The 24377-nt window shown below is 42.5% G+C and overlaps 1 protein-coding gene across 4 annotated transcripts in view; it reads right to left on the minus strand.

The window, feature by feature from the left end:
* Positions 1 to 24377, minus strand: part of NHSL1 (NHS like 1) — a 257453-nt gene that overhangs the window by 141120 nt on the left and 91956 nt on the right. The window contains exon 1 of one of the 4 annotated variants that reach the window (XM_027551683.1): positions 3052 to 3985. The exons of 2 other annotated variants lie outside the window; for them this stretch is intronic. In XM_027551683.1, coding sequence (XP_027407484.1) covers positions 3052 to 3253 — 202 coding nt within the window. In that variant the 5' untranslated portion in view covers positions 3254 to 3985. Of the gene's footprint in view, positions 1 to 3051; positions 3986 to 24377 lie in introns of those variants that run through there. One more of the 4 variants, XM_027551685.1, reaches the window with a different exon arrangement.

Here is a 24377-nt window from a genome sequence, read left to right on the forward strand (position 1 = left end):
TCTAAGGATGGGTCACTACTGTTACTCAATTCATTTTTACCTTCCAGAGTACCAATGTCAATACAAGAGAGTTTTGAAACTTGTCACGTGCTAGAACATGAGAAAGCACAAAGGTCCTTACTTGTGATTGCTTCAGACATATCAATGTGTATCTTCTAGTTACTTTTTAGGCTCAGGAATTTTATCCTTAGCTTCTTGAATATAATCAGTAACAATGGATTATAAAGTGATGGGACTGTGTACTGATAGACAGCCATAAGGGTAACCACTTGAACACTTTATTCTGGTGTTATTGATAAGCAATCTAATATGGAGATTCACTATAAAAAGCACAAAAACAAAATTTGAAAAAACTGTTTAATAAAATGAATGTGCATCTTATTCAACATACCACTGAAACACCGCTGATAGTGGTGATTCAGTAGGCTAATTGAGCAAAGCAATGTGACCTGGAGAAGTAGGCAGAGAGCAGGGCAAGAACTCTGACCTAGCAGCAGCTGCCGGATGGGAGGGAGAGAGCCTACAGAACCAGACACCCCATCAGCCCATTGGACAGATCCCTTGGGGGTGGGGGTAGGGGGAAGAACACAGACAGGACTACTGACTCGAGGAAGACCTGTTAAGCCGCACTGTCCTACCTCTGGCTGTCACTGCTTGATGGTAGTACATGTCTGCAGAGGAGAAGATGAAGATCAGGTTCTTAGAGACTTGTGTAAATCACAAAAATGTTAAAATAAGGTCAAGGGGTTGGGGAGCAGGCTGAAAGGAAGTGGATTCAGATGCATGAGGTCTAGGCAGACAGATATAAAAGAAAGATGCTATCCAATCCCCATCAGACCAATATGTCTTCAATACATATTTATTTGCAAACAAATCCTAATATGCCCATTGAGTATTCTTGGCACTGACTGATAATCCTTGTTAGACTTCTAGCTTATTTGATGCTCCTAAAAAAACAAAAAATCAACAATGAAAACTAAAACAAAACTCCAACCCTGTATAACTTTTCTGAAAGATATTCCCTCTTTTGATCGCTAAGGATAAACAAAAGTCATTCCATATTTCTCCAAAGGAAAGAATTATGTGGAATAAAGATCAACTGTTATAATGCTCCTGAGGCAACATGTCAAAGTTGGGAGCCAATTTTCTTTTGCAAGTCAAATGTGAAAACAGAATCCAAGACCATGAATTCTGATCTATAGGCAGCTTTTTAAGGATGTCCCCGTAACTGCACATGTCAAAGTGATAATATTATCCATGTCCAATTATTTCTAAGCTCCGTATAAATGTACACACTGTATTATGCCACCATTTATCTTCACGAGGCTATAGAATTCCCCATTACAGTAAGGGATAAAGGGCACAATCTTTTGTTTTCTTACATAAACAAGTCCTCCTTCCACAAATCGCTCTGGTCTTTACAATGACTTCTTTATTTTTTACAAGTCAAGTGTACAGTATTTGCTTCATTTCCCAACCAAAACTAATCCATGCAAATTCACAGTTTCTTTCCCTTTAGTGTTAATTTAGATGGAGCATCTATGATAGAAATCCTAAAGCCTCGTGCTCACATGTACACAATCTTTAACAGAAACTTGACAGCGGTTGATTTAAAACAAAACAAGTCATAAAACAACCACCTCTGGCAAAGCCCAAAGGAATTAAAACTACACCCTCTCGCAACCACAGCACTACTGTATCCACCCTTCGAACATTACAACCCACCCATTTACCAAAACCACAGCTTATTCCTGATTTAGAAAAAGTAAAGTTCGTGGACTTACTGAACTACACAACTCCAGCCAGAAAGTATAAATGCCTTTTCTACACCAGGCAATTTATACACCATCTGAACTAAAAACATCACACTGTGGCTCAGTATCAGCAGACCACTGTGGACCACCTTCTTCACATAATAAACAACTGACATCTTCAAAGAGCAGTAACTAGTCCCTCCTGAGCCACAGTTTAACAGACAAGAGCAAATGGCTTAACCTACATTATCCGTGAAGATGGGTGCGTTTAATTTCCAGTCCATGGAATATAATTACTGTCCCCATAAGCTCATATTTAACTTAGTTGATTCTCTCACATTTCAGCAGTTTCGTTTCCCAAAAGAAGGGGAATGACAGGTCTCTGAAAGGTTTTAGCGAGGTTTCTCTTGGCACGGGAAGAATGTGATAAACAGGGAAAACACAATCACGCGGAATGTCTGGATGAGGTTCTTTTGTAAGCCTTAAATAGCACTCCCCCACTGGGCTGTGCCACTGCTCTGAATGGAGAAACCATTTCAGAGCCTAACAATTCGGTCTGTCCAGTAAACATTCTAGGAGGAAGACCTCAGAAATTCTAAATATAAAACAGGGGTGTGTTTAAGAAATATTGAAATAGTTCCCCTCTTTTCTGCCAGGATTGATATTTTTCTTCACCTTGAAGAAGGAAAAACATGTTAAACCTGAGAACAGAAACTAGTACTGGTCTGAAAAAAAACTTGAAAGAAATCCAAAAACTCCTTTTGGACACGATATCAAGGGTTAGTGCTTCGTGTGTTCATTTCCTTGGTGTCACCCTGGCACCTGTTCATTCAAGCGTTCAGGTAATTCAGTTGTCTTAAAGAAATACACAGAAAGTCTACCCACAATTCCCAAAGTTTTCTCAGTGCACCGTTTTAGAAAAGACCTCCATATCCTAACTTTCAGTTGTTGTAAAGAGCAGACGATTCCTCCCAGGATGGTGGCTTACCATTGAACTTTGCACAAGTCACATGAGTGTGCGGAAGGTGGGGTGGGGGCGGGGGGCGGGCAGAGTGCTGGGGACACGTAACAGCTATTTTATCCTTCTGAGAAGGACACGGTCTCAAGTTGAATCTAGTTTAAGGAGTATTTTTACTTTAGACATGTACACAAATGACTGACACTGAATTCCAACATAAAAACACCACAAAAACTCCAAAAGGGGTCAAAAACTGTGAACGGAAATCAGTGATAGCAACAAAGAACAGTACAGAGCAAACTTCTAAAAACATGTACATAAAAAAAAAAGTCAAGTCACCTTTTCTGGGCTGGGTTCTGTAGGTCCAGTTTTCATCATCTGCTTCCACCTGCTGCCCACAGACCGACAACTCCCCATCACTGCGAAACAGCCTCTTTGTTTGCCTGGACAAGGAGGAGAAATTTATCCAACTCACAGCACGTGAGAGGGAACCTGGGTTTGACTTGAGTCTAAAGGAACCTGAAGAGCCTTCCTTTTTCATCTTCTTTCACATCAAAGTCGACTACAGAGAAAGGTCAATCCAGCCAACAAAAACCTCGTTTTTTCAAATTGTCCCAGGTCCTTTCCACGAACCTCCTCCTTGCTACTTAGTCAGACAATATTGAGAGTCTGAGTCTGCAGAAAGACTGCTTCTGTGTCATCCAATTACAAAAAAAAAAGGGAAATGAGAGTTTAGGGGGAAAAAAAATGTTTTTTCACATTGTGGTACTTGGTTTAAAGATCAAGAATATCCACAGTCTCCCTCCACCCAATAAAAATGACTAAAAGTATAATTTTAAAAAAGCAGCAAAACGTTCATTTCAGGAACGCTTGTCAGGACTTGGCGAAGAGCAGGACCAAGGCACTCCAACTCTTTGGTGTGTACCTAGCATCCCGTACTGTAATCCTATTCCTCTCCCAGGCATCTTTCCCCGCTCAGGCAGAAAGCCAGCCGTCTGCTGCAGACAGAAGGAACTCCTCAGGCTGGAGAAAAAGATTCAGCGTCAACTCAGGTACCTAGTTTAAAGTTCACCCACACAGGTGACTTGGGAGAAATCAAAGAGTTCGACTCACTGGCCCCAGCTCAGTGCAGAGTCGTAAATCCCCCACTTGCCCTCCTTCCCGTCTGTGAAGCGCCCAGGAGCCACAGGACTCCACAAACAATAAAACAGGCTGCGTGGCTATTGCTTGGATTACAGAGTAAGCGCTCCTGTGAAAGGCGATAGGCTTTTCCGGACACTGAAGCCACCTCATTGGAGACAGAAAACCCCGCCTCCCTGCAGCCAACACTTCAGAGGGAGCTCTAACTTCTGAACTCCAGCAAAGCTATGAAAATGCAAGTCTGTGTAGAATACAGACTTCCGGACAAATTTTTTAAAGCCAAAACTGGATTATCATCAGACCACTTCTGGAAGTGGGATTTTTTTAGAAGGTGCCTTCAAAGATGATGTAGTTAAATTTCATCAGCATTCCTAAATGGATTTAAGAACGTCATCATCTACTTCCAAAGGGAATGAAACTGACCAAGCTATGATGTCACTTGCAGCTTTCAGTGAAGGTGAAGTGCAGCCATTTCTGCACCTGTCTTGGCCTCTCCTATTTTCCACCAGCAGCCAGAGCGTGGGACTGATGAGCCACCTCTGCTTCGCCACCAGCAGCCCCCAGGGGTCATTCCTCTCCTCTTTGAATGATCATCCTATCACAGAGAACCATCATCTGAGAGCTACGCTGGTAACAATTAGCTGCAGGCTCGAGCCCTTTGTAAATCTTAATCAGAGCATGCAAAATATCTAGAGCCACATGTTGGAATGCATTAGGGTGCAGCATTTCACCCAAGGCCAGCATAATTCCACAAACCTAGGGGTGTGAAGAATTTCTGCAGCTTTCTATCATAGAGACTTGGGTCAGTATCCTCTCCCAAGAGAGTCATTCAGAGTAAGGACACGTAGAAAGCTGGGTCCATATCTCACTCTCCTGTACTCGTTTATTCGCTCAGTTGTGTTCGACCTTTTGTGATCCCAAGGACTGTAGCCCGCCAGGCTCCTCTGTCCATGCAATTTTCCAGGAAAGAACAGTGGAACAGGTTGCCATTTCCCCCTCCAGGGGATCTTCCCCACCCAGGGATTGAAGCTGAATCTCCTGCATCACAGGTGGATTCTTTACCACGGAGCCACCTAAGAACCCCCTTCCTGTACTTAGCATTGAGCATTAAGCAAATAAAGCTAACAAACTGCAATAGAAAACCAAGTTTGACTGAAATTAATAAAAGCAGGATTTTAAAAGCATCATACATCTATTGCAGTTAACTGAGATGGTAAGGAAAAGGCTCTACACGCTTAACAGGATTGGAACATTTATAGAAAAAAACACAGAGCAGCTACCAAGTGTTCCATGGATGGGCAGCTCATACTACCACGGAAACCATGACAAGGAACAGGCGCTAAGACTCAAAGGCAAAGCTACAGAACAATCCAGGTAGCAAAAATACGGACTCAGTACAAAAGCTCAAAGTGTCCTCAAGAAATCACGTCGTTTAAATCTCTCAATCTACTGATGGAGAAATTCAGGTTCAGAGAACATATGTAACACACCAGTGTTACTCAGAGGAGTGAGACCTCCACTCTGATCATTACTATAAGGGTCGCACAGAGTCAGACACGACTGAAGCGACTTAGCAGCAGCAGCCTAAGGGTAAAAAATGATATAACTATACATGGCAACAGTGGCTAAAATCACAGTTCAAATATTCAATATTCTTTTCAAGTCAAAGACTCTGAGAAACTCAAAATAGTAAAAAAAACAAAACAAAACAAAAAAAACCAATAGGCCAGAAAATACAAAACATCCCAAATGCTGCTTACCGTTGGCACAGAGGACCCTGTGACATCCGGGTTATTTATTCGTTGAGGATCCATGGACCCCAAACAAGGAACAGTGGTTTCTGGACTGATTTTTATGTCCTACAGTTAACAGTTTTAACACAGAAACACAGAAGCCCTGAAATTAACCTTGTGCTGTGCTGTATATTCAGGAAGTACTGCTGAACATTTTCCCCAGCCCGGCGTCCTCCAAGTGTACACACATACACACGCAATAGCGTAGATGAACTGGTGTCATTAGCAACCGGTGTGTCTTCCTCCAGTACCTCCTGTTTCTCCACTCCTCTGGGAAGAAGTAGAGGAATATTCACCACCAAGCCATCAGGAAGGAAAACTGGTCCATTCAGGGACTAGACTCATGACCCTCCCTCAAATTAAGCACACACTTATGCAGAACTTCCAAGAAACTTAAAGGTTTCCCATTAGTCACAAGACCAATAGATATGCTTGCATGTAACCAATTCTCCATCTATTAGCTATTCTGTTAGACTGAGCCTTGATTATTAGTATCTTCACTTAAGTAAAAGGAGGTCAAATAAATTAATTACTTTTACAACTGGATCAGAGTTCCCCTATGATCAAAATAAAATACAATGACCTAAACCAGCTTTGGAGGAATACTTGGATTTTAACTTTTCATTTTAGATAGGTGGATTCTTGATTGCCTCAGATGGTAAAGAATCTGCCTGCAGTGCAGGAGGCCTGGGTTCTATTCCTGGGTAGGGAAGATTCCCTGGAGAAGGAAATGGCAACCCTCTCCAGTGTTCTTGCCTGGAGAATCCCATGGACAGAGGAGCCTGGTGGGCTACAGTCCATGTGGTCGCAAAGAGTCAAACACAAGATAGATACTCCAACTAGATAGGCACTCCAATTAGCTTAGAAAAACGTAAGTGAATTGCTTAAAAAGCTGTTGTGTGTGTGCTCACTGGTGTCCAACTCTTTGCAAACCCATGAACTGTAGCCCACCAGGCTCCTCTGTCCGTGGAATTTTTCAGGCAAGAATACTGGAGTAGGCTGCCATTTCCTATTCCAAGGGATCTTCCCAACTCATCTCTTGCATCTCCTGCATTGGCAGGCACTTTACCTCTGCACCACCTGGGAAGCCCTAGAAAGCTCTCGCATTCATTCAAGCTTTATTTGTGCCACAACGATGACGAACCACACCCATTACCTGGACCTATCAAGCCAAGGGCCATACAAAACTACCCCCACCCCAAGCATCGGGGGTCATGGCTACTTTGTGCCACGCACACCATGTATACTACCGCTAATCTTAACAATAACCCCGCAGTGGAAAATCCCCACTTTGAGAGTATAGCCTGTTTCTTCAAATAGCTTCAGCGATAATCTTCAATGTAATAAAATCTTAGTTTAACTATTATTTCCAAGAAAATCTACAATAAAATACACTCTCCCCAGACCTTTTAAACAGACATGCTGAACAGATTTTATCTGCATTCCTGACTGTGAAGTGCTTCCCATCACCCACTCACTGTCAGGCTGTCGACATGAAGCTTCTGTTGTCATCATATGTGCCAATAACTGTTCCCTTCCTACCACTTTGCCCCTGCTGAGCTTCAGGCATCAGGAAATCAGATAAACAACCTTGCCTAAATTATATGTTTCATGTGAGTCAGCAGTGCTCATGGAGAGAAATACGTAACTTCAGGAGAAGGACTCTGTCACAGCTGTCTCCTGGCTGGCATCCTTGCCCTTTTACTGTGAGATGGGAGCCTGAAGGCTGAAATGGACAGTGGTTAGGCCTGGGAAACTAAGACCTTGCTTCCAGCTACTGCTCACTGCTATTTGCTGCAAGCTGCCACTCACCACTGTGTGCATCCAAAATCAAAACAGCCTCTGGGTAATGACCCCCATGTGAACTTACACCAGATTTATGATTTATTGGCTCTTTTATATTAAGTTCTTAGCACTTGAGGGTGGTGAGAAATTAACCCAATGCTACTGACAAAAGGACAAGAAATTATATTATTTCATGAATGATTTAAGTAATGCATTAATGAAAAGTTATTAATAACTATAAAAACTGGGAGACATCAGAATGTGTTACTAAGGAAAGTTCTAGAATCATCTTCTTTGAGAATTCCTGAGTCAAATACCCCTTAATTTGGAAAGATTTATTTATATTTCCAGCATGAATCAAAGGGATAGACTGAATACGTTTGGAAAGTCCTTGCCAAAAGACACAGTATTTCATGTTTCGATATATACCGACAACCTTAAAGAGGAATTTAGCTCAAATGGAAGTTTTTGATTTCATAAAAGTTGTTAAACATGACAGGATATAGGATTAGACAAACCTCTCAACTCAGTCAGGCATGTAATTGCTCCCCCTGCCATCTGCATTAAAATGCCAGCCAAGAGTGGGAACTAATTTCAAGTGCCATCAGGTTTTTGGCCTCAAAGGCCACAAAGGAACACTATGACTTTGAATTTCCATGTGTACCTTTTCTGCCCTGACCCTCTGTTACGAAGTCTAAGCTCATACTGCGCCCCATACTACAGGCCAATAATCAAGAGACGAGCTGTTGGGGCAAGGAAAAATGACTTTATTCGGAAAGGCTGCAAACTGAGAAGATGGTGGGCTCATATCCCAAACAACCACCTTGCCCAAGTTAGAATTCAGGCTCCTTTTATTCTAAAAGGGGAGGAGTAAAGCCAAACACTTCCTGGTTCCCATCAGCCTCTGGAGGAAATGTGTTAATTTCTTTCTCCCTGCAGTCATTCACATGTACACCTAGTCAGGAAATTTCCTGTGAGCTAAACAAAGGTATTTTAGGTAAATGCTTATTATCAGGGAAGCACGGTTCCCAGAGATGGGCCATTACGTATAACTTAAGCTCACAGGCAACATAATATCCCTTTAGTGATTATCTTGTAATAGAACACAAAATGTTCTTCCCCATATTGCATCTCCCCTTCAAACCTGGAAGGAAGAATAGGAGAGGCAGAACCCTGATGTCAGAAACCAAAGGAGAACAGTGCTGTAGGGTCAGAGTTGGGGGTGGACAGCACTGGCTTGGCTACAATGGGGCGCACAAAGAGAAGGCTTATGAACGGAGACCAAGGTGAAAAAACCATATACCACAGCAGGGAGTGTGTCATGTTCTAAAGCAGCCCTGACCGGGTAGAGCAGTGAAGAGTGTACCCTTATCAGATTACCCCATGAGCCACACAGATGACCAACAGCGACCTTCAGCTTCTAGAACTGGGTGCAGCAGCTTTTCCAACTGTCATCTCTCATAAATAATTGAAAAGTAGGTTCAAACGCAAACTGTCTATGAGGTAATCTGTACACAAGAATAATGAAACCTTATCTCAACATGGAGAAGTAAACAGTTTGAGCCCAGACATTTATAACTAACAACAAAAAGAAAACCTCATATTGCCCCCAGGGCCACAGCAAGCTAACTCCCACAGTACACTAAATCCTCCTTCCTCTTCCACCTCCCACTCCCTACAGAATTAAGCAACTGATTTACTCAAGGAGGAAGTCAGGGAAGATGAAACATTGCCAATTAACTACTCAGAGAGAGAGGTCTATTTTCAGGGTTCTCCTCATCTACCACAGCTTCAGCATTTACAAAAAAGAAAAGCATTGCCTCTTCACTGAGCTCTAGCTGTGAAAGTCACAATAGGTCCCTTTCTATGGAATTAAGAGTGGAAAGATTAAATGCAAACATTTGCATTTATCTATCATCACAACCTAAATCCCACCTTTCAGTGTCTTCATGTCTGAAAAGTTCCAACACAAAGCCTTAGTGTCACTGGTCCCACAGGATCACCTGATGCAGGAGCAGTGTGGCAGCCCATGCCTGCTCTCAATCCCCTGGGATGCAGCGCGCTGCAAGGGGGGAAGGGCTGTCCCCGGTCAGAAGCTGTCACTGATGGGTATCGTCATTGATATGTACTGTGGACTGTTAGGGGCTTGGTAAGCAGTCTATAACCAAGAATATAAACTTTGCCCCGACCTTGACCAAGAAAACGTTTCCATCCAAGAGGTTCATACGAGAAGCTCCCCTAAAACTAAGCATTGAGTCTGAAATTACTCTGATGTAATAAGACCAAGGATGAACTTACTCTGAAATTGAAGTAAAATTCCAAATTAAAAAAAAAAACACTAGTCATGATCTCTTTTGATCTCTTCATACCTCTCCTATGGCCTCTCCAATCCTTATAATTATTTTTTCATTCTACCTACTCAACCAGTTCTTCGCAAATTTTGTCTGGAACAAAAATTATAGGAAATCTTATTAAAATGCAGAGTCTGATTCAAGTTTGTTATAGGGTCTGAAATTCCAAATTCCCAAAGCACTCAGGTAGGGCCCTCGGACATCTTTGAGTTAGCACAATACTAGATGATAATGCTCCCTGAGCTCTTTCCTGGTGGCTCAGTGGTAAAGAACCTACCTGCCTGCAATGCGGGAGACCCTGGTTTGATCCCTGTGTCAGGAAGATCTTCTGGAGTAGGAAATGGCAACTCACTCCAGTATTCTTGCCCAGAAAATCCCATGGACAGAGGGGCCTGGCAGGCTAAAGGCAGGGATCTCATCTCTTTCCCTCCAGCTCCCCTACAGGACCTAACACAGCCAGCACTAACCTATCCCGGTCACAAGAGTGAACAACAGAACCATCTACTCATTCCCATGTTACCTCTTGCTTCTGATCTTAGCATGTCTCAGGTCAAAGAGATAATTTGACCTTTATACTAAATTCCATTCTTTAATCACTAAATTCTAAAAGGCAAAAGTAAAATGTGTAAACTGACATATATATGTATATAATCTGAATTAAAGAGTTAATAATAAATTTCTATTATCCATAGATAATGCTTCACTTTGAGAAGAAAGACAGTCATTAACTGCTAGGCTATATACTTTTCTTAGTTTGCAAGGACATGTACACTGCTTCCATCCACCAGAACTCCAGTACTCAATGGCCCTACCCAAAACCTGGGGTAATCAACAGCAAGTCAAAATCGGAAAAATAGCTCACCCTCTACCTGATAATCCATGCAGACAGGCTGGGTCCTTCTCAGTTCCACGATGTAAACTTAGTTGCTTTGTGGCAGTGGAAAATTTTTTTTCATCAGTTTTTCCTGGTACATGTTTAAGACAAAGAGTTCACCTTAAGTGATCTTCCAAAATATTTATTGTATTTGGTTCTATCTTTAAAGAATATTCACTGTGACTTTATGAAGCACACTGAATATATGTTTTTTTTTTAATTAAGCATTTTACCAGTTCATCTATATCCTTTATTATACTACCATTCCATGCTAAGCATGTGTTAAATATTGCTGATATCTCCAGTGATTTCATTGAACCAGATAAATGTGTAAGAAATGAGAAATTCAAACATCTTAAAAAAAAAAAAAAGTGGGAAAGCTTACAAAGCAATTATACTTCAAAAAAAAAAAAGTGGGAGAAAGAAAAGTTTGAAAAGTTCTGACACCAGCAAGCCGACAGGGGCAGTGCCCATCTTGCTTTCAGGCACACTGTTCTAACTGGATCATTTGCTGCCAGCTTGACAGGTAAGTATAGAGTCAGAATGAAGAAATCATGGACTTTCCTGTTAGTTTCTTCCCTCTGACAGAAACCCTATGCAATGTGCATCATCATACATGTTTTATAGATGTAGATACCAAGGATAAAGGTGATAAAGTAACTTGCCTAAGTGTCCCTCTACCCTCAACCACGACTACCAAATTAGTAGGAAGCTTGAAATTTGAGCCAAGGATTGTCCTACTCACTACCCTGGCCTTCCCCTCGACCATACGAAAGCCACAGCCCTAGAGTGTCTCCCTGGGCTACTGTAATACCCTGGGAAAGGGGCCAGCATGCTTTCAGCTGCACCCCGCCCCCCAAAGTTTACCTCCACGAGCCAGCTCACATCATGCTCTGGGTCCCTGGGCCCTTGATGCTTACGTGCCCCCATGTGCCAAAACACTTATCTTTTCACCTGCTCAACTTTTACTAAACCTTCAAATTTTCTGCCCAGAGCTGTCTCAGTTGAAATAAGCAAATGTCTATTGGGAGCTATATCTCTTAACAACTGCTTCATAACAAGGCACCCCGGAACTCAATGGCCTAAAGAAGCAACCATTTAGAACTTCTCATGAATCTGTGGTCATCTGGAGGCCAGCTAATCCATGCTGGACTCGACTCTGGGTGGCTCCACTCTAGTATGTGAGACTGAGAAATTCCATGGAACTTATTTTAAAATGGGGGCAGTCCCAGGCACACAGGGAAAGCAAGCCACCCTAGGGACAACCTGTAGTGTCTCTCCTGCTCCTAGGACCAGCAGGCCAGCTCAAGCTTTCCTTTCTCATGGCAACAGCACCAAAGAGCAAAGCTAAACTGCACCAGCTTCTGCATCATGGTTGCTAACATTCATTAGCCAAAGCAAGCCAACTTGGGCATGGGAGGGGCAATAACACTCCTGAACAAGCTACAGGATACACGCATGCTCAGTCACGTCCAACTCTTCGCAATCTAATGGACCATAGCCCGCCAGGCTCCTCTGTCCATGGGATTTTTCAAGCAAGAATACTGGAGTGGGTTGCCATTTCCTCCTCCAAGGGCTCTTTTCAATCCAGGGATCGAATCCACATCTCCTGTGTCTCCTGCATTAGCAGGCGGATGCTTTACCACTGATCCACATGGGAAGCCAAGTGAGGAGGAGGGAATGCTTATTTCTGAATCTCCTCTACCACAAGCATCTTCTGGTACTTTACTGAGGGTGAAAGACTCCTAGGACATCATTTCTGACCTCAGGGATTAGACTGAGTTACTGTCTCTACCAGGTTCCCATCACATCCCATGAAGACAGATGCTGTTCTTCCCCCATCACATCCAAAATCATGCATTTGCCACGGAAAACTGTAAGTTGCCCAAGCGGGAAGACCAACATGTGTACAGTACCTGACATAAAGTAAGAGCTAAATCAAAGCTTGTTAAACTGAACTGGTCATTATATGCCCTTTGTCATCACATTCAATTCTTTCTTATTAAATATATGCCAGTTTACCAGTCCATCCTAAAGGAGATAAGTCCTGGGTGTTCATTGGAAGGACTGATGCTGAAGCTGAACCTCCAATATTTTGGCCACCTGATGCAAAGAACTAGCTCATTGGAAAAGACCCTGATGCTGGGAAAGATTGAGGGCAGGAGGAGAAGGGGACGACAGAGGATGAGATGGTTGGATGGCATCACTAACTCAATGGACATGGGTTTGGGTGGACTCTGGGAGTTGGTGATGGACAGGGAGGCCTGGCGTGCTGCAGTCCATGGGGTCGCAAAGAGTCAGACACGACTGAGCGACTGAACTGAACTGAGTTTCATTACTGGACTGTCTTTGATATTCTCCCACACAAAATGTAGGGGTCAGCAAGCTTTTTCCGTAAAGAGCCAGAGAGTAAATATATTAGGTTTTTCCAGCTCTTTTCCAACTACTCTGCCATTGTGGCAAAAAAAGTAACCAGACAATATGTAAACAAATCAGGCTGGTTGAGTTTCAATAAAACTTTATTTATAAAAACAGATGGTGGGCTATATCTGGCCCCTAGACAGTAGCTTGTTGATCCTGGATTTTTTTTTTTTTAATTTAAATAGGAATGGCACTCAAGCACCAATAGTTCAAACAAGTGTTTCCCAAAATATTCCTGTCAGCATTACTCTGGTATCAGAATCAACTTAGATTGGGGGGGGAAGTTAGGAGGCCAGGAGGGCTTGTTAAAATGCATACTGCCAGATTTTATTTAGTTCATACCTCTGGAGAAGAAACTAAGAATCCACATTTAAATGAGTCTCATGCATGTTACAGTTTAGAAATCACTAGTCTCAACACCATTACACCACAATTGAAGTAAATAAGCAGAATTCAAATCTCTACTCATGATTTCACTAAAAATGCACAAACATTATACCACAAGTATAGTTATAATACCAAATGAATACAAAACAGACTAGGATGATATACTGAAAAATTTTCAGTAGATATTACAAGCAGGATAGAGAGTATAACAAATTTTTAATATTTTTACTTTGCCGTTTGTTTTTCCGTAATTTGTAGGCCAAACATAGGCTATAAATTTTTTAATCGTATAATGTTTAATACTCATGCAGAATTATTTTAGACTTAGAGAAAAGGAGAGAAATCAACACAGATTTAATACTTAACATATGGCTATATGTGTTTGTTTTTAAAAAATAGAGTGGTACAGATAAATTTTGACCTCTCCCCATCTTACAGTGGTAATATCATTCTAAATTTGGTGTGTATCATTCACAGACATATTTTCCACATTTTTTTCTACATACTAGCATAGTCATTAACAAGACAGTACTGTTTTGTGTGTTAACTTTTATAAATTATATTGTAAATCATTCTTAAAGTTATTTTTAAGAAAACAGTTAATATTTAAAATTTTCCACTCACTCTGCAACCAAAGGCATGGCAGGTAAAGATACCATGGACCTGGTACTGCTCATGAACCAGTCCACCTGATTATTTTCCTACAATCTTGTTTAGATCATTAAAGGAACACTTCACAGCAGGGTATGTCTAAAAATCAATCTCTAAGCTTCTACACTACATCTATTAAAATTTTACTCATTGCTTAAGTGTTTTTTTTTTTTTAAAAGCTTAACAAATTTAAGCCTTCTGGAACACATGAAAACATAATAAAGCATATAATGATGACTTCATAAGATTTTCTCTTCATTCAGCTCAACAGTGTTTATAGTCATCAAAATCTCCAAGTAAAAAGGCTTCTTAGAAAAGGACAATTCAATCTGATGATGAGGACTTTGGCCATCCCTGTATAAGCACATGTGTCAGGGTCTTAAGTAATAAACTGACTTTGATAAGGAGAAATTCAGAAAACAAATGGCCTAGAAGACACTTAAGACATTTAGAAATTTTTGGTTGAAACACCTGTTTCCCAGGGTCAAAACGGATGTGTTAAATCAAGAGAACTTTTGTTTCTATAATACGCTTCTCCAAGATAACGCCATCAAAAGAACTTCAATAAAGGATGAAGGACTTCTACAAAATAAACACTAGACTCTTGCCACTGATGGCAGACTGGAGTGGGTGGAAAGAGACTGGCCAGCACAAACGAAGCTGTTAGTCATAGACTTCCCCCTCTAATCTCCCTCCTCCCAACCCAGCCTCTCTGCTGTTTCCTTGAAACACACAGACAACTGCGACAGGGCTTCCTCAAAAGGCCCCGGAGTGAGTGACGCGCTCAGTTCTCATTCAGGCTTAACCCCCTGCAAGACAAAGACACCAGGGATCCTGAAAACTGACTGGCATCCTTAGTGAAAAGCGAAAGTGTCAGTCCCTGAGTCGTGTCCGACTCTTTGTGACTGCATGCACTGTAGCCTGGCAGACTCTTCTGTCCATGGGATTCTCCAGGCAAGAACACTGGAGTGGGTAGCCATTCCCTTCTCCAGGGGATCCTCCTGACCCAGGGATCAAACCCTGGTCTCCCACATTGCAGTTTCCTGCATCACAGGCAGATTCTTCACCATCTGAGCCACCATAGAAGCCCAACATTAGCCCTTGATAATTGGTAGGTTATTTTCATCTGCAGCAGCAGCAAAGAGGTAACTGTTGACTTATGGGACCTAAAGTAGAGGTGGCCAGTACTCAAGTGCAGATGCCTGGTAAGTGCAGAAGCAAGAGATGAAGATTGTGGCTGCATACAGAGGGAGGAGATGGTGAGCTGCAACAGAGGGCCACACTGCCATGAGAGAGACAGTTCACTCAACATCAAGCATGCCAGCTTCACCTACAGACAGAATTCTCAAGGCACTGCACCTTCGTCACTTTCATGGTTCAGTTCAGTCACTCAGTCGTGTCCCACTCTTGTGACCGCATGGACTGCAGCACACCAGGCTTCCCTGTCCATCACCAACTCCCGGAGCTTACCTTCATGGTTGCTAGGCTCATTTCTCTTCCCAAATGATATGAGACAATGAATGGCTTGAAGAAAAGCGTGAAATCCTTACAGGTTAAAAGGAAACGCTACAAAAATAGCACAGGTGTAGCTACCTTACCTCATAATAATGACAGTTGTCTAAAATAGCTAAAAAGGAAACTCCGAAGTTCATCATCATATATGCACACGAATGCACACACTCAAAATGTGTTCCAGCATTTTCTAAAGTTTAGTTTATTGCCAGGGCAGGGGAATGAACACAGAAAAAAAGTACCAGTTACTGTATGGTTTCATAAAATATACATTATTGGTCATAGTTGATAAGAAAGTGCTTGGCTAAAAGCAATTACAATTCCAAATAAGGAAAAAAAAGTTAACAGTGTCACATAAGCTTTAATTAATCACATAGTGCAATACTGGTTAGCCAGACCCTAGGAAATTATAGTAGGCTACAGACTATATACAAGATCAGATCAAACGGTGTCACTTAAGGAAGTGACATCATTCAAAAATTACCAGAGTTAGGTAAGGCTATGCTCAGCCATTCCCAGAAAAAATACCCTTTACAAAATGAGGCTACAATGAAGTGTGAGGAAAGTTTAAAATGTAATTGACCATCTAAGGCATAGTCTCATACTAAGTATAATTAAGGAATCAATAGCCTAATAAAATGTTTTGCCACCAGCCTAGTAAAGGTGGAAGCGGGTGAGGACAGAGGGAATGACTGGTAAGCATCTGTGAGTATCCAGAGTCCGGAGTTGAGCACAGTGTCTGGGACCCTAAACATCCCGGAATGTCTGACGGCCTAGCATTGCTCCAAGAAACACAGGGTGGATCAGGCTTAGGTGAAACTGTATTCACTTTTTAAAAACATAAGTGCCAAACAAAAAGCCCTAGATCCAACCTACAGGTGACCTACTGGATAAGAATCTTTTATAAAAAGATGATTCTGATACTCCCCCACAGTAGAGAATCAAGGCACTAATGCAGTTTCTGATAGGCCTGACCCATCCTGTGTCTCTCCGAGCAGGCTAGGCCATCAAACATTTTGCTCTATGTAACATATGCCCCCTACCTCGAATTAAGAAATACCCATCTTTGAGAAAGTTTACCTTTGGTTCACAGATAGAGCTAAGTGAAATGCCAACTCTGTGTTTCAACTGATAATATTTAAAGAAACAATAAAATGAAGAAGCCTATCATTTTTCCAATTCACACTTTTTTAAATGTTTAAAAGAGCATCAGAGGCAAAGCATAAGCTAGCCTCCTCCAAAGCTCCTACACAGCATCAGTGTTAACAGGGCCTGGGGGCTGTGGTGGGGAGGGAGAACCCATCTGAAGGATCAAGAACAGACACTGCCTTCCACAGTTACTAGGAAAGCTAAGTCTTCTACTCATGCAGATTGAGTTACAGGAGTCTGAGACCAAAGGAGATCTCAGAGATTATTCTGTCACACACTTTCATCTTACAGATGCGGAAACAAAGAATCTGGAGAGGCTGTGTACAACACTATGACATTAGCTAAGATACTCCAGAACATTTTTAGAAAGTAACTGTCAGGTCATTGGCAAAGACGGGACCCAGAATCAGGCACAGTTTAAAATAACGATCATGATGACGATGCAACTGCACTGAAAATAAACTGCTCTTAAGAAAGGTAAAGAAATTTTCCAAGATCATACCTTTCCAACACTCAGGAGCCTGAATCCCATCTGTCTTCACCGTGGTTTTGAATTGCCGGAATCATCTGTCCATAAAACAGACATGAGGCATACAAAACTATTCTTTCTGAGATTAACACAGGTTAACTGATCTCTCAGAATGTGCTGTTGTTATTAGTCTTTTAACACCTGGGCTGGAAAAAAGGCTCCAGTGAGAAGAGGAAATTAACTTTGTCAGATTTGCAACATTAAGTGTACAAGATTTAATTCAGAGCAGATGGCCTTATTAGAAGACTGTTTGCTTCAACTATGCTCTACTGAAAATCATGTTTGAAATCTTGAGGCTGGAGCCACCGTCAAAACCCGATATGGTTTGCCTGTGGTTGACCAGCAGGTGGCAGAAGAGAATAATCCATCTTCGGTAAAGCCCCAAGAAGTAGATGTGTGCGTGCTATATCACGTCCAACTCTTAGGACACGCCAGGCTTCTCTGTCCATGGGGTTTTCCAGGCAAGAATACTGGAGTGGGTTGCCATTTCCTTCTCTAGGGGATCTTTCTGACTCAGGGATTGAACCCTCATCTCCTGCACTGCAAGCGGATTCTTTACCACTGAGTCATCCCAGAAGCCCTAGGCTTGGGTAAATTCAAGGACGGAGTACTTGTAGTACTCAGACATGGTCAAAACTTTTAGGAACAAAGAATCCTGTATAAAACTCAAAAACCTGAGGGTATTTTATAAGATGGAAACAATCAAGTATCCATTCACTTCAATAACTTACAGGTTAAAATTCTGAAGTGTCTTTGTACTTACACAAGCCATGGCTTGTGGAGCTCAAGAAGAAATATCACAGAGGACACTGTCCAGCCTTTGGAGAAGGCAATGGCACCCCACTCCAGTACTCTTGCCTGGCAAATCCCATGGACAGAGGAGCCTGGTAGGCTGCAGTCCATGGGGTCACGAAGAGTGGAACACGACTGAGCGACTTCACTTTTACTTTTCACTTTCATGCACTGGAGAAGGAAATGGCAACCCACTCCAGTGTTCTTGCCTGGAGAATCCCAGGGACGGGGGAGCCTGGTGGGCTGCGATCTCTGGGGTCGCACAGAGTTGGACACGACTGAAGCGACTTAGCAGCAGCAGCAGCAGCAGCAGAATCCATGTCAGTGTTTCCCAAACTTGCCTGCCTATTGGCATGGCCTGCAGGATGTTTATTAAAATACAGACCCCAAGGCCCCATCCCAGACATGCAGAAACCTCACGAGAAATAGCCAGGGAAGCACCTGGGGGGCTTATCAGACAAGTTTGGGGGTCACTGGCTGTGTACTAACTCACTGCCTGGAGGGGAGCTACAGGTCAGGGTGGGCAACACCTGGCTGGGTAAGGCTGATGAACCTCACTGCTCAGCACAGGGTGGGGTCCCCCCAGCTGCCCAGCAAGCCTCCCCTTCAGTGGGGACCTGCCAGACTCCTCATCCCCAACTCCCCACCTCCCTGTTTCTCCTTTTCACTGCAAAACCTCCTTCACATAACCCATCTTCCCTCTCCTGGTTCACTCCTGCCTCCTGGACCACCGTCTGCAGCATGAATGCATTTGCTACCTGGCACTTCCAATCTCTTTTTCTAGAGCCTGCTTTTCTCTCCTTCAAATGGACAAACAATAAAATGCCTCTCCCCTCGCCATGCTCTGCTCCTCAGCACAGGGTCTGTCTAGAGTCAGGACGATCCCTCCCCTCCTCCCCCACCCTCAAGCCCTCCCTCCTCCTTGGCCCCCTGTAGCTTGGTGCTCACTCTCATCCTGTTAGTCCCTAACACCTCGTAAAAGGGGGAAACAGCCTGACCACAAGTTGGACCGCCCACCTCCACTGGGCCCTCATCTTTCTACAGTGTTTCTGCACTTACTCTGCACATTGCCCCTGTTGTTCTAAACCATTACATTTCCTTTAAACCTCACTCCTTCCTACCTTCATATCCAGACTCAAAGATAACCTCCTTTTAAATAAAGCAAGAGCCAGACCTCCTTGATGGTCCAGAGGTTAATCTGCTTTGCAATGCAAGGGACATGGGTTCAATCCCTGGTCCAGGAAGATTCCACAAGCCACAGGGCAACTAAAATCGTTGGCCACAACTACTGCAGAGCCTGTGCTCTGCAACAAGAAGCTACTGCAATGAGATGCCCATGCACCACAATTAGAGAGTAGCCCCAGATTGCCGTAATTAGAGAAAGCTGGTGAGCAGCAACGAAGACCCAGCACAGTCATATATAAATAATTTTAAAAATAAAATAAAGCAACAGTCAAGGTCCCTCTTCCCTTCTCCCTTTTGCCCTAAGGAAAATTCTCGCAGCTTCCAGGTTAGTTCGATCCATCTGAGCTGGTCAGTCTGGCCTCCACGTCCTGTCACGTCAGCCTTGAACCACAGCCCTCACTACTCAGGAGCCACCATGGCTAATCTAACCCAGACTTCTCAGTCTGCTTTAGGCCCCCTAGCAGAGTCCAACCCGACCCCTTCTAGATTCAACTCAGTGCCCCTTCCTCGGTGGCATCATTTCTGACCACCACCACCCACCTCCAAAGCAGCTATTTTATTTATTTACACTTCCCACCAAGAACTCACAAGCACCATGAAACTGATATGGGATTTCTTACTTTGCCACAGGTAACTGAGGTCTAACCAGCCACTCTGCCCCTTCTCCAGTCCACCAATGATCCAATGATGGAATTGAAAAGAATGTTAAGTCTGTGGGTGTTCGGTAGAAATCTACTGAATAGATCATGTATGAAGTAAGGTTTTACCACTTTCCTGCCCTCCACCCCAAGACATGCTGGTACGGCGCAGAGAGGGGGACTGCACAAATATCTGAATTAGGCAGAGAGAGATTCTGATCTTGATTTCAACACATACTTATTGACAAGTTGATCTTGGGCAAGCCTCTCTGAACCCAGCCACACACAGAAAACAAAGGATAATAACAGCGCCACCTAGTGGGGTTATGAATCAAGCACAGCACTGTAGGACACTGTCGATAAAGGGAAATGATTACTGTCAGCTGTATCTTTTTGAACAGAACAATTTGCAAAATATAATTAGAAAAGAATAGGTAAGAGACTATTGGTACCACTTTATAAAAAAAAAATCCACTGCAGTAAAATATTACATTGTGGTTTAAGCTGCTGGGGGAAAAAAGGGATAAAATTACAGAAACTTGAAGATATGAATTAACTTTAAAAGTTATCATTTGAAAATATAAGCTTTTCCCACAATTTAGTCAGTTCAGTTGTTCAGTCGTGTCTGACTCTGCGACCCCGTGGACTGCAGCACACCAGGCTTCCCTGTCCATCCCCAACTCCCAGAGCTTGCTCAATCTCAATTATTCCATGACAGTTAATTATTTCCACTATTATTCCATGACAATTGATGTATTTGCATAGCCAAAATTAAAGATAATTAATTAGAAACCTCAGGATATTTCGCTATCCCCTCTCTCCAAAACATTAGATGTCAGATTATCACTTTTAAAGAATACATAGCTAGTTGCTAACACGCATAGTGCTGATATTTCAATGTACCTATCAATCTAGCCTGCATGAAATTCATTCAATGAACATAGTAGGACATAAGATTATTTTTATACACTAGTAACTGCAAAAACTATGTTGCTAAAGATCAGACTGCTGTTCTTAATCAAAAATGTCTGTGGATATATTTCAGTAGGGTGATCTTCAGTTTTTTTTAAAACATAGTGAGGCATATTGAACAGGGTAGCAAGGTGCTATTTTACAGCTTTTGAAAAGAAATCCTGATAGAGCAAAACTTCTGCCTGTAGACAATAATGAACCTTTCTCTGACAGTATCACAGATGCATCATTCTGTATACTAAATACCACAGCCACAGGAAATCTGATGCCCACAGCCTTATAAATCAAAGTTTACTTGCTTCCTCATTCTCTGTTGTGGACTCCCCTGACCATGCTCTGTCACAGCAATTCACTTCAAATTTTAAAAATAAAGATTTGTTTCATGGAGCTTTGATGAATCCCATCTGAAGGCCATTAAAACATACACACCCACTTCCACACAAACCAGAAAATCTGTAGAACTCAAAGAATCATCAAGTCTTGAGGCTGGCAGTTATCCTAGCAACAAATAATTCCTGCTTCCCCTTACGGACAGAATGAAGGCTGAGAAGTGTGGAAATTCGGCCACTGTCACCAGCCAGTCAGAGGCACTGCTGGGACTGGAACCCTAGTTTTCCTCGCCCCATCCAGGTTCCCCCTGCTTTAAAACCACGCCTCAGCACTGGCTCTGAAGTTAGCGAGTCCCCTAGGTACTCTTCAAATCCATCAGTGAGTCACGTTTCCGTTTCCTCACACTGTTCCAAGTCGTCTTTGGTAGCACAGAGTTCATTCATTCACAATAATGCTAACTCACTCATACAGAGTTCCAACACACTCAGGAGTTATGAATTACACACCATCTTCAAATCAGTGAGGCCAATGGCTAACTAAATCTAAAAATAAAAATTAAAAAAAATCTAACCCATAGCACTTAAAATACTTCCTTTCAACCTACTGTAAAACAACAGCCTATTTAGGAGATGAAAAGTAAGTCACTGCTTTCATCATGCAGAAGGGTTCCCCAGGCACAAACTCACGCACATTATACACATTATACTTCATGGGCCTTTTAAATATTTACTTGTTAGCAGTATTCTTCCTTTCAGGTCAAAGATTATAGTACTTAGCAACACAAAGAAGGCAGAGGGATATAGTTATGAATTAGTAAACTGCTTTGGCAAGGCTTCCATTCGTTAATTCAGTCCAACTTCAAAGGGGATTTTAAAAAGAGCTTCAGCTGTCAGAAATTAACCCTCAGTAAATTACTGAATCAAAAAGTGACTTGGCCAGTCTTTCTCAAACTGGTGTTAAGGGGGAAAAAAAAAGTTCAATTGTAGGTAGAGGAGTAAAAAGTCTCTTCCAATGCAAATAAGTTTATTTAAGTCTAAGTTTTAAAAAGTTTTTTTGTTGTTGTGTTAACCACAGGACTTTCCCAGCCTTTGATATGCTAATGAATACTGGAAATTTCCAAGGATGGGGTGAGAGGGGATTTCAGTTTATTTGATCACATTTATTATCTGGAAGGAGGGTGGATGGGAATAAAGCATGAGAAACACACTGCGCTGGCTGCTCAGGTTCCAGGCAATAGAACCAAGAAAAAGCTTTCCTAAGGCACCATGTATACTTGTTCTTTGGTAGCAGAGAATGGACTCCCATTCACGACTATTCCAGGATAAGGTGAGCATCAAATGTGGACTGGGAGAAGGAGCCTAAACAGAGCTAAATCCCTAAAAACTTAACTTCTGGTGGCCCCTGAGACTGCCGGTTCAGCTGGGCTTCTCAAATCACTCCCTGGCTCTTGGGGGCGGGAGGGGAGGTGCCCTTTTGCCTCCTTACCTGTTCCTGCAGAATGACTTTTCTGAGTAGGGTTGTACTTTCCCTGAACTTTTTGAAGTGCATGCTCTAGTCTATTTCAATGAGTTTTAACCATAGCTGAACATCAGAATCACCAAGGGAGCTTTTAACTCTACAGATATGTGGGCCCAAGGCCAAATCTACAGAATCCAACACGATTCCCAAGGAGCAGCAGCCAGAGCTGAACCACTGTTTGGCTTCCCAGGAAGACAAAGCCAACAGACAAAGAACTGATCATGCGTGGACCATGTATTGAGCACACTGACATTAATAAGGGAAAGGCTACATAGCAAGATTTTAATGAGTCCCTAAGTTTACCAACAACTCACAGGTGGCTTTTTTTTTTTTTTCCCCTGGGCCACTTTCACAAACAAAAACATATTACTTTGAGGGGAATAGGTGCTTAGAACAAAGCATGCTCTCCAAAGCCCGTTCAGGTGCAGAGGGCTGTGGGTGGGTGTCTGCTGGTTCTTAGGAACTAAGTCCCCACTCCCCCACCCCACCCACCCAGCACATGACCCTAATTTGGGACTCATTTCATTACATGTCTTGAGTCCTTGGAAGTCACCCTAATTTGGGACTCATTTCATTACATGTCTTGAGTCTTTGGAAGTCACAAAACCACAGGTGTTCACTGTATTAAAGGCAAGATTGCGATACCCTACACAGCACAGGGTACACACCTCCAAGGGTGATCTTCATAAGGAGCTCGGTCACATCCATGAAATCGAAAGCAATTTATCAAAATTATATTCACTCAGCCCTTCTTATACATATAGGCTCTAAGCAGAGTATGTCAGAAAAGGGAACAGACATGAGAAAGAGGGAGAGAGTTAACATTAAAGATATAGAGGGACTTCCTTGACAGTCCAGTGGATAACTGCCTTCCAATGCAGGGTATGCAGGTTAGATCCCTGTTTGGGGAGCTAAGATCCCGCATGAAAGTGAAAGCGTTAGTCACTCAGTCGTGTCCCACTCTTTGTGACCTCATGGACTATAGCCCGCCAGGCTCCTCTGTTCATGGGATTCTTCAGGCAAGAATACTGGAGTGGGTAGCCATTCCTTCTTCCAGGGAATCTTCCCAACCCAGGAATCAAACCCAGGTCTCCTGCACGGCAGGCAGATTCTTTACTGTCTGAGCCACCAGGGCAGCCATAAGATTCCACATGCCAAAAAAAAAAAAAAAAAAAAACCAGAAGCAATATTATAATAAATTCAACAAAGACTTTAAAAATGGCCCATATCCAAAGAAATACTAAAAATATTTAAAATCAAAGATATATAAATATAGATAAATATATAAAAGAACCAACTTTAATAGGGGACTCTGGAATAGAATATTAAAAGATTTCTCTCTCTTTCCTTTCTGAATTTCTTTAATCAGCAGAAAAGGTACCTATGCACACTGAATGTGTAAGAACAGTCCAGCATAAAGACAAGGTTGAGAACTGGCGAGGAAGCAAAGCCATGAGTCCTGATGGAGAAGACAGATAAGAGAAAGCGAGGGTCCACAGGCTGCCCAGGTCCTAGCGGCCACATCATCTGTACACGAACCTGCTGCAGGATCTGTTGTAACTGACAAAGGTAGCGCCAACAGAGCCCACCTTTCTCCTCATTTTAAGTAGCAATAGAGACATTTGGGGGGCTTCCCAG

This window comes from Bos indicus x Bos taurus, chromosome 9 (assembly GCF_003369695.1).
Source record: "Bos indicus x Bos taurus breed Angus x Brahman F1 hybrid chromosome 9, Bos_hybrid_MaternalHap_v2.0, whole genome shotgun sequence".
Classification (NCBI taxonomy): Eukaryota; Metazoa; Chordata; class Mammalia; order Artiodactyla; family Bovidae; genus Bos; species Bos indicus x Bos taurus.